Consider the following 9,840-nt stretch of genomic DNA (forward strand, 5'->3'; position numbering starts at 1 on the left):
GAAACAGAGTTGCAAATTGGGAAACAGGATAAAAATATTTTTTATCAAGCAGCGGACAGAACATTTTTTCATCCAGATGGTTAGAAGAGTCTTTGAAGATTCTGGAAATACCTTCAGAACCACAATAATTCTTGTTAAACGATCTTCTGGATTTTTTAAACATCAGAAACTGATGCTTAGCTCTGTGACTCGACTGTAACGCCGATACATGAATGGGGCTATAGGCACAGTGGTGCTTTGAGCTAAATGTTAATGTAAAAATGCTAACATGCTCACAATGCCAATGCTAACATGCTGATGTTGGCAGGTATAATGTTTACCATGTTCACCATCTTAGTTTAGCGCATTAGCATGCTAACATAACATTTTGCTAATTAGCACTAAACACAAAGTACAGCTGAGACTAATGAGAATGTCATTGATTTAGCAAGTATTTATTTATAAATCAATGTATTGAACACATTGAAATTTTGACCTGATGGTGGTGCTAGATGAGAAGTTAAGGGATCACCAAAGTGAATACAATTCATCCTGAAAGATGGTGATAGAACAAGAAGAGGAAACAAAGACGAAAAAGCTGCATTCAGTTCTTTGACAACTAGTGTATATGCAGCACATGACAAGTAAATGTGCTTGTCCAATTAGCTGTCATCTTATAACAACAGGTCTGTTAAGATTATTAAACATCAGCTTTTCACCTGCAGATTAACTCACTTCTTCTAACACCTTTGCACATGTACATACAATATAAACACAGAGAAATGTGTCTGTAAAACCTGTGAGGCTAAGACTCTTGATGAATAGTATTAGGCAACTGAAATAGAAATAGGAAGGCTTATGTTCACATGATCAAAAGTTTATATTTGCAAATCAGTTTTGGTGAAGAGCTGCTAAAAAAAAAAAACACTTAAGGTCATCAAACCTTATTTGGGTATATTAAGAAATTACATAAAAGTATGTCTGACATGATATGCTGAGATGTAAATGCGTAAGAAAATGCTCCCGCTTCAGTTGCTTGATATGTATAGTATAGCAGTAACATATGTGGAAAATAGACCACAAGCATTAAATATGTATTAATTTCTGATGCACTGAGTGTCTGTATATTAAAATTGCCAATATTTGATTTATTGTGGAGAAAATAGGGGGCAAATGATTCTCCTGAAAGAGATTGCGAGAGGAAGAGTCTGAAACAACAATCCAGAGATCAGTGGGTCAACAGCCTGAAGGAAACCAGGAAACAGAGCATTTCCTAAAAAGGAAGAAAGCTGGGAAAAACAGTGATAGCTACAAGGGATTCTAATTTCAACTTCCACTTAATACTACATCAGATCATTTTAAAAGTTATTAGAAATGTGAAAATGTGTTTTTTTTAGGGTGACAGAGAAACCTATGTATTGGTAGAAACAACTTCTGAGAATAATAGCTTGGCTACAGAGTATTAACACCCTATCACTTGCAACAGCAGCTGCCATGTGAAGAACATCTGACAACTAGTATTTTAAGTCAAAAGAATACAGAAGACTAAAAGACTCCAATTGTATTTGTTTTTATTGAGACATTGTTCTCAATCACAAAAACTGGACCTGACTGTTAGAGTGCTCAGTTTGCAGACCAACAACTTATTTACAGTAAAGTCACTAGTGAAAGGGTGGCCGCTGCAGTGAGCCTGTAAAAAAACCATATCATATATCATAAAAATTATCAACAGTGGTTATAAATGGTGGTAGTGATAATACAAGCATAACAAACATATGTAGGAGGGCAAAGTGTTTGAAGGAAAAAAGCAACTGCTTACAAAACAGGACAAAGATTTTTGCTTGGCACACAAATTAGTTCAGCTGAATCATACAAAACATATCAAAAAAAAAAGGGAGAGTCAGTCATTAAGAATACAAGTAATATATGCACACACCCACACATACACACACACACGCTATTCAGGTGATGAGAAAGTAGAAAGGTGGCAGCTTCGAGGACAAAGTATCCATCAGTCCCTAAATTCATCTGGATTCCTTCAACCAACACATAGCACAACCCACCCTTATGCAGGACCCCACAGCTTGTGTTAACATGGATGCTTTGGGGACCAGTATAGCAGATACAGCGTGGTCCCACTGACGATACTGTATTGCACTAGTCCAAATAATCCTTATTGTCACAGTAATTTAATATTTACTCCTCGTTTCAAACATCCTATACTCCAGCATTACCGCATTATGATCAATAAAGACATGAAAACAAAGTACAAGTGAATCAGCAACTAGTATTTTCAGTTTGAGCCTGATTACATGACTAGACAGAGGAGTAGAACAAATTCTAAAGGCTAGACATCAGCTTTACCCTTCACAGTCCAGTGCATTGCAAAAAGAAACGGTACGATAAACTATTCAGTATACTGCAAGACTAAACTTGTTCTATCAGGGTTTCAAACAAAACTTAGCTATTTCATAAAATCATCCTTTCAAAAGACAAAAAAATAAAATAAAATTTAAACACTGTTTGTCCCTCGCCTGACCTGGAAAAGGCAAGTGTAGTGTGTGGAAGCAGAGCAAAGGCTGGCGATATATCCCAATGTTACGCACAACTGAGCATGAGCACACACTGGCCAAGCATGTACACATTATTTTGAACGTGTGTGTACAATGGAACGCATTCAAAGAAATCAAATAAATTATTGTCCGTGGCATTGGATCATCCTGTTTGAAATACTCCATCCACTGTCGGAGGAGTAAGGTGGTACACAAGATGAACACAGAGTCTTTGGAGGCAGGTGGATGTTAGAACTCATCGTGTCGAGTCAGAGCCTCTCCGAAGTCGGTCGCCTGGCTGCCCACGAACAGGTCGTACTTGTCCACGATTTCTGCCTTGGTCAGACGGCCATCCTGATGGAGGGAGAATAACAAAACATGATTAAGCATTGTATTTGTGTCAATACACTGTGTTACCGTAGGTATTTGGTATGTCTTGTATGATTTGCACTTGGGTGCAGACAATAAATAAGATATCTTTTCTCATCTTAATTACACAAACATATCCCAAAGGACTACAATACCAGCAAGGCTGAGATGAAAGCCTGTATCTCTTGCATTTAACATGCTTTGTTAGAGCTGTAATTAAGTCAGATCCTCCTTTGCAATGTATTAAACAGACAGGCTGACAAACAAAAGTGTCAAAAATGCCCAAAACTAGAGTGAGACCAACTCACTGTTGGCTAACAATACTTTGTTTACATTACGCGCCTGCGACAGCAAGACATAAAAGGTGCCACTCAATGGCTTTTAGTGTGAAACAACTGCAGGTATGTAACAAACAGATGTTTTGAGTGAGTTGCTAAAAGCAAAGTAAATATCTGTCTAAACAGTTTTGTTTAGACAGATATTTGCTCGATGTTTCATTGAGCCTTATATTGCCATTGCAATATAAAACAAATCTATTTTGAAGCACTGCAGTACAATCATTCAAACAGACTCATGTGTGCGTACTGTTTAAGCACACATAAATTATTTTGTGCTTTCACACAAGCAGTTCCACTTCCCCTCAATATTCAGAGAATGAGACAGGATGTAAAATTCATGAGTACAATGAATTTCTGTTGAAATCTGAAATCATCAAGTTTTACAGTACATACTTTGTCTGCATCTGACTCATAGACCAGATGCTTGGCCTCGGCGTCAGCATGGTCGTAGTCACTGGGCAGGATCCAGTCTCTTGTCTCCTCCTTGTCCATCTTCCCATCTTTGTTTTTGTCTCTGAATTCAGTAAACTGTTCCCTCTCTGTCTTCACCCACTCAGGTTCTGTGGAGTCTCCCTCCTGGTTGTACATGTCACCTAGAGCACAGAAAGATAGGAACAGGCTGAGTGAGAGTGAGGGTGTTGATGATGTTGCAATGCTGCTTTGTGCAAGTACTTATAAGATTTGCGGTGGCCTAAGACCAGGCTTATTTCATAATGGTTCCTCAAACATTTACCAATACTCACTGTTTCTTGCACTTTTCAACTTTGTATATCGGTCTTGGTTTGCCACCAATAATAACCCAATATTGTGTGGTACAAACTGATGATGCTTATATGACAATGGGCTATAAGAACTCACCTATGTACTCGTCTAAATCAATTAAACCATCGCCATTCTTGTCAATATCTTCCATAGTTTCCTATAGGAAGAAAAGAGAACACAAGGATGTGAGATGATGTAAAAGTACAGTGTTAGTGTCATCACTTAACACTTGTGTGTGTGTGTGTGTGTGTGTGTGTGGTTGTCACTCACCAGCACCACAATGTCTTTCATGTGGTCGTACTCCTCAGGATGAAGGAAGGCTGTGAACTCCTCCTTGTTGGCTTTCATGTCACTGTCTTGGTCGGCCATTTGGAATCTCCTCTCATCGCGAGCCATCATCTGCCTGTAGCTGAAGCCGTCATCGGGGTCGGGGTCATCTGCAAGTCAGAGGTCACAACTTTGTATAGTGTGTGCAAGTGTGGCAAAGTAAATTTGTGTCCGTGTCCATGAAGGTAATACTTCAAGGATACATCAAATGTCTGGAGCCATACCAAGAATGTATCCATATGTGGCGTTCTTGTACTCCTCCCAGGACACCACTTCATCCCCATTGAGGTCATGACTCTTCCACTGTCTATCCACATCATCGTAGATCCACCTCTTCTGAGCATGCTTGATCCACTTCTTCATCTCCTCAACTGTCACATAGCCATCCTTATCCTCATCTATGCGTTCAACCAACATACTGTAGAGAAATGACAGAAATTTGGCAAACATCTAGTGGTGCGTCACCTCAGATTAACTTTACTGCTCCCTGAGGTGAAACTGAGGTCATTACCACGGTAAGGCGAAAGGATTGCTATTGACTTCATATATCAGTAATTCAAGAACAGATTCACACAATCTCCCTGACATGTATTCTTACCCAAGCCTCTCCTTGCTCTCCTCTGGTGTGAGCTGGTCGAAGGTCTTGGCCTCCTCTTGTCCCAGGAAGGCTTCATGGTCATAGTCAAAGCTCTCTGCATCATCGTGCTCTCGGTTGCTGAGGGGTTCATCGTGGTGAACACGGTCCTTCTTCTCTGTGGGTTTGCTGGTGGCGTAAACCACACAGAGGGCAAAGCACATGACAAGTGGCCGCAGCTCCATCGTACGAACACTGTCTGGATGAGTAGTAAAAAGAAGACACCAAAAAGCTATGGTTAATGCAGTGCATTCTGGTCAAAACCTTTGTATTGCATGCATATCTAAGTTTACAGTGCACTTTTCTGTCAGTTCTGATCACAACTTAACTTAGGGCTACTCAGCGCTGCACATGCCAGTTTTAGAAGTGTATGACTCACAGTGCAAGAACATACTCAGACCATGAGAGGTGAATTGCTAGGCTAATCTGTTCCAACTGATGCAATCCCTTATTTGTTGGACTTCTGGTACTTTGAAGAAGTTGACATCCCATATATTGTATAACCACCAGCTCAACAATTCTCAAAATATTAACATTTTCATTCATACGCAACCATTTATGAATTATTTAACTGACACCTCAGAATTTTGAATCTATCATACTAGATTCAAATTATAAACTACACTCAGTTGTCAGTTTATTGGGTACACTTAGCTAAAAACCAATACAACAGTCCTGCAATTAAATCCTACCTTCATGGAAGTTATAATGTTAAGGTTATGTTTAAGCAGTTTTAGAGAGGTGTTTTTGGTCATTTTGGAGACTGGTACTGTGGAACTGCATTTTACTGAGATGTGTTTCTAATATGTAGTCTACCCTCAGTGATATAAATGTGGTGGAGACATAAAGCTGAATCAACAACAATGTAAAACGGTTTCAACTAAAACAGTATATCCAAACCTTCACAGAGATATGATTTATTGTAGAGCTGTTTTATTAGACTACATTAGTATTAATAAGGTGAAGCTAACAAACTGGCAAATATTCAACCAATTCTTTCAAACAAAGAGCTGAAAGAGTGAGAAATCCACTATTTACATTTTGTCAAGATCTTTTCCAATATAAAATATTCAAAAATCATCTGCCAGCAACCCAAGTTTTTATAAAGATCACGTAACATTATTGTCGTTATAATAGCAGGAAATATAACGCAGTATTCGAAGAACAAAATATTTTTGCCTAGGGTATTTTACTATCAACTTACTAAGAGACGTTCACCGCTATCCTGACTATTTTAGTGTGACAGACACCTTCGAAATCTTGCAATCGTCTTTTGTATTACGAGTCAGCAGCAACAGTTTGTGGACGTTATTTCCAATTAGTTAATTTACCGTTTCCATCCAAATCCAAGGTTAGGGACTAAAATTGGGCTGGCTAACCTAGCGTACCGTTAGTTTTACCTGCTGACCTGCAATTTCACTCGTACAATGAAGATAAATAAGCAACTATATAATCGCCCACATTGCGTCCTTCTAAACACTAGTTAAAGGAGAAAGACATTTGAGTTGTTTTTTGTATTTTAAACCACAATTTATTAAGAGAACTCACCGGTTTCTTCAGGGAAGTTCTTCGTAGCAGTTTAAGATCCTCCCCTCGGAAACACACCCGTGCACTTCCTGTGCTAAAACACCAACCGACCAATCAGGCTCTGAGAAGGCGAGTGCGATGTCGCTCGCTCATTGGTCCACTTCAAGGGGACATCGGTGATTGAATTGGTCGAGAACCGCCACGTCCTCAAAATCAACAAAACTTCGTTCATTCATAAAACTGACTCCACAGTGTCTGGGAGAGGTAAGCTGCACAATAGCAGCCACAAACCAGTACTTTTTCGCTTATTATTCAAATTAAACGCCATAAACTGCAGTAGAAATTATTCATTTATTTTACTGATTTACAGTTAATAAAAATCTAAAAGCAACTTTGCCTGATCAACAGGCATTGCTATGTAACCAAATACAAAATCCCCACAAAAACAAAAAAAGCACAATATGACCTACACTCAAAAAATAAAGATGGTAAGTTTTCAGTGAGCCCAATTCATTTAATGAGCAAATTAAAAGCCTTTATTTCTTTTGGCTTTAACACTGTAAATCAATAGTCATAGTAGTGCCGATAAACCCACTTAATCACAAAACAGAAAAATAGGGACTTCATATTTTCAAGTCATGCACTCTTCTCACTTCTTTAAATGTATAAATGGCTCATTCTCCAATGAGCACATCTCTACTATAACCTTGCAGCTCAAGCAGATTTCTCTCCCTCTGCTGGTTAAATATTCATCATGATCAGTTGAAACACAAAATGATGGTATATGAGAAGCACAATGACAGGACTTCCTGCTGCTAAACTGAGGGCTCTCACCACATTTCTGTAACTGCCCTTCCCAGGAACCCTCCTATGTGGATCTGAATGGATTTACATGACAATTTGTAAAAGCCTTTTTTCCTTTTAGGTGTCATTTAGCCACAATGATGTTATATATCAAATATTAAATTCACAGATTTGCGATGCTCAGTGAAGAAGAGGCATTATATGTTTCTGGCAAAGGATTGTGACAGATTGTGCAAGACAGTAATACTGACATTTCTTATTATTGCTGAACTGTATAAATCCAATCTTTGAATTGTATGTTTCAGACACGGAGTCCCTCACAGCCTCTCAAATGCTGGTGCTTGTACAGGCAGGTCATCATATAGCCTAATAAAGCATATATTTCTCAGCCGTCTGCAGAGTCTTCCAAATCTGTGTTGTGCATATCTTCTTCTGTCTCTCCCTGTTGGTTGGTATTTTCTTCTTGATTTGACTGTTCACCACTATCACCACTTCCTGCTTGGACAACACAAAAAGGCATTTTCAGGTTTTTAACAATGTTGTTCAAAGTTGAATTTTTTTTGTCTAGCTGCATAATATAAGAAGGAGTTGGGTGAAGCTACTCCTAAAAAGCAACACTGTATAAAAATGTGTGTCACAAGACACAAGTTATATTAACCATATTAGAAGAAAAAGATCACAACAGATTTTGCACCATGGCGAGTTTAGCTGTTCTGGCTGACCTGTGCTGGTTTCACCCCCTTTCTTCTCAGTGAGGAAGATTCGTTGCATCATCAGTTTCTTTACGGTGTGGCACATGTACTTGAGTTCTGGCCCACTGTCTGCTTTTCCTGCAGAGATATGTTAAAATGGACAATAAGTGAATGAAAGAAAGAAAATATAGCCCTCAAGTATAACTGAAACACAACAATACACACTGAGAAAATATGGAGCACCTTACCTTTCTGTGGTCCCTCCTCAAACAGCACACAAGTTCCCAAAGCGTCTTTGAAGAGGGAAGGATAGCAAGTAAAATTTCTGTTTAACATTTTTTATGATGAAATCTATTATAGGAGTTTATGGAGGCACCATTATGGACTAACTAACTTTGTCAAACTTTTTGAAAATATGCCTCTATTTTCACAACTTCTATTGAAAAACAAGATATTAGTAATGCTGTTGGCGCTTTGATTATCAGACTTTTGAAGGTGCTGTTTGGGCCATTTGTCATTACTGGAAGCACAAAAGTCAGTTTGTATCAGGTTAAAATGACTCTTTGGAGGTGGTGTAAAGTGACATGTTTCCAACGTGACAACTTGCTTTAAGAAGAGGGAAAGGAGGAGAGTTATTTAGAGATTTATTTTAACAGCTTTAGTTTTTTCAGGTTCATTCCTACCTTCATATTCCCCTGCAAACACATATTGTCCAACCTGCATCATGGGCTTCTCGCTGTCAATATCCTTGAACACATGGACAAAACGTATGTAGTGAATGGTGCAGTGAGAGACCTACACTGATGTTGATGTCATGAATGGTGGCCAGGCTTCTTCTCTTTCTCTATCACAAAGCATTAATATCCGAAACTCACCAGTATCTTGCATGTGCCCCGACACTTGGACAGGAAGTCATTGTTGATTATACCAGAGATCTCCACCACAACAAGCTGCTCCTAAACACGCGAAAAGACCAAAAGAGTAAATTTGTAAGTTATAGAAATGAACACAACGACTGTACTCAGTCAAAAGAGCATAGAAGAGAAATAATAAAATAAAGTAATTACAATATAGTTAACCGTTTTCCTTGCCACACAATATTTTGGTCAGAAAATGAATTTAGCTATCAGGGTTTCCCCCACACGTTCACGTCAATGAGCCAATATGAATACAAGCTAAAACCCACACCAATATTTGGTGGGAAGTTTGTCCCCGAAACTACCAGTTGAAAGGTTAACACAATAACTAATACTTAAGTCAAACCAGTCGTTATGTTACTTAGTCGCTCTAATCTCCAGGCTAAGTAAACTAACATGCTAGCCACATGAAGCTAATATTGGTATCACTATCGCTAGTACGCTGATGGAATTTCATACCTCCTCTTCCCATTCATCGTCCATGTTGAAAGGCCTGGACTAAAGAGGAATGATAGGAATTAACGAAAACACAATTTTCCTGTACTTTTATTTAGATGATTCTCCCATCCTTTCTACTAAATAATGTTTTGACAACTTCCGCGAATGTACGGTGCCCGAGAAGCCTTCAGTGTTTTTGCTGCCTGGCATGTTTTCAGTTACGAGCCCCGGCCATCGAGGGGCGCTGTTGCTCAGTTTTACTGGCGCGTTTTGTGGCTAAGCCATTTAATGTGAACTGGATATGGAATGAATAACAATTCGCCCTTCCTGCATCCACCTATCTGTCTATCTGTCTATCTGTCCATTCTACTTATGGTCGAGTATGATTGGATCTAAATATTGGCTACCTGTGGGCACACTCATCAACATCTAACATTAATGTTATTAATGATCTCCTGCAGGAGGCCATAGCTGAGGTGATAAGACCAGATGAGATGAAAT

At 38.9% G+C, this 9,840-nt stretch overlaps 2 protein-coding genes across 4 annotated transcripts; both read right to left on the reverse strand.

Annotated features, from left to right (window-relative positions):
* Positions 1-1,533: 1,533 nt before the first annotated feature.
* calub (calumenin b) lies at positions 1,534-6,665 on the reverse strand. Of its 3 annotated transcripts, none has more exons than XM_044194760.1 (7): positions 6,510-6,665; positions 4,926-5,160; positions 4,552-4,745; positions 4,271-4,437; positions 4,097-4,157; positions 3,632-3,831; positions 1,534-2,885 (listed from the first exon to the last, which is right to left on the reverse strand). In XM_044194760.1, exons 2-7 carry the CDS (start codon positions 5,144-5,146, stop codon positions 2,781-2,783), a joined length of 948 nt encoding a protein of 315 aa, XP_044050695.1. In that variant the 5' UTR covers positions 5,147-5,160; positions 6,510-6,665; the 3' UTR covers positions 1,534-2,780. The 3 variants fall into 3 exon arrangements, with proteins under 3 accessions (XP_044050695.1, XP_044050696.1, XP_044050697.1); XM_044194761.1 differs by having other exon boundaries at positions 4,926-5,156; positions 6,510-6,646; XM_044194762.1 differs by lacking the exon at positions 6,510-6,665 and adding an exon at positions 6,293-6,438.
* Positions 6,666-6,820: 155 nt separating this feature from the next.
* Positions 6,821-9,533, reverse strand: gtf3c6 (general transcription factor IIIC, polypeptide 6, alpha). Its single transcript, XM_044194767.1, has 6 exons — positions 9,361-9,533; positions 8,860-8,940; positions 8,668-8,731; positions 8,233-8,277; positions 8,015-8,122; positions 6,821-7,787 (listed from the first exon to the last, which is right to left on the reverse strand). The coding sequence occupies exons 1-6, from the start codon at positions 9,382-9,384 to the stop codon at positions 7,678-7,680; spliced, it is 432 nt and encodes a 143-aa protein (XP_044050702.1). The 5' UTR covers positions 9,385-9,533; the 3' UTR covers positions 6,821-7,677.
* Between the last annotated feature and the right edge of the window lie 307 nt (positions 9,534-9,840).

The sequence above is a fragment of the Siniperca chuatsi genome, linkage group LG4, assembly GCF_020085105.1.
Source record: "Siniperca chuatsi isolate FFG_IHB_CAS linkage group LG4, ASM2008510v1, whole genome shotgun sequence".
Lineage (NCBI taxonomy): Eukaryota > Metazoa > Chordata > Actinopteri > Centrarchiformes > Sinipercidae > Siniperca > Siniperca chuatsi.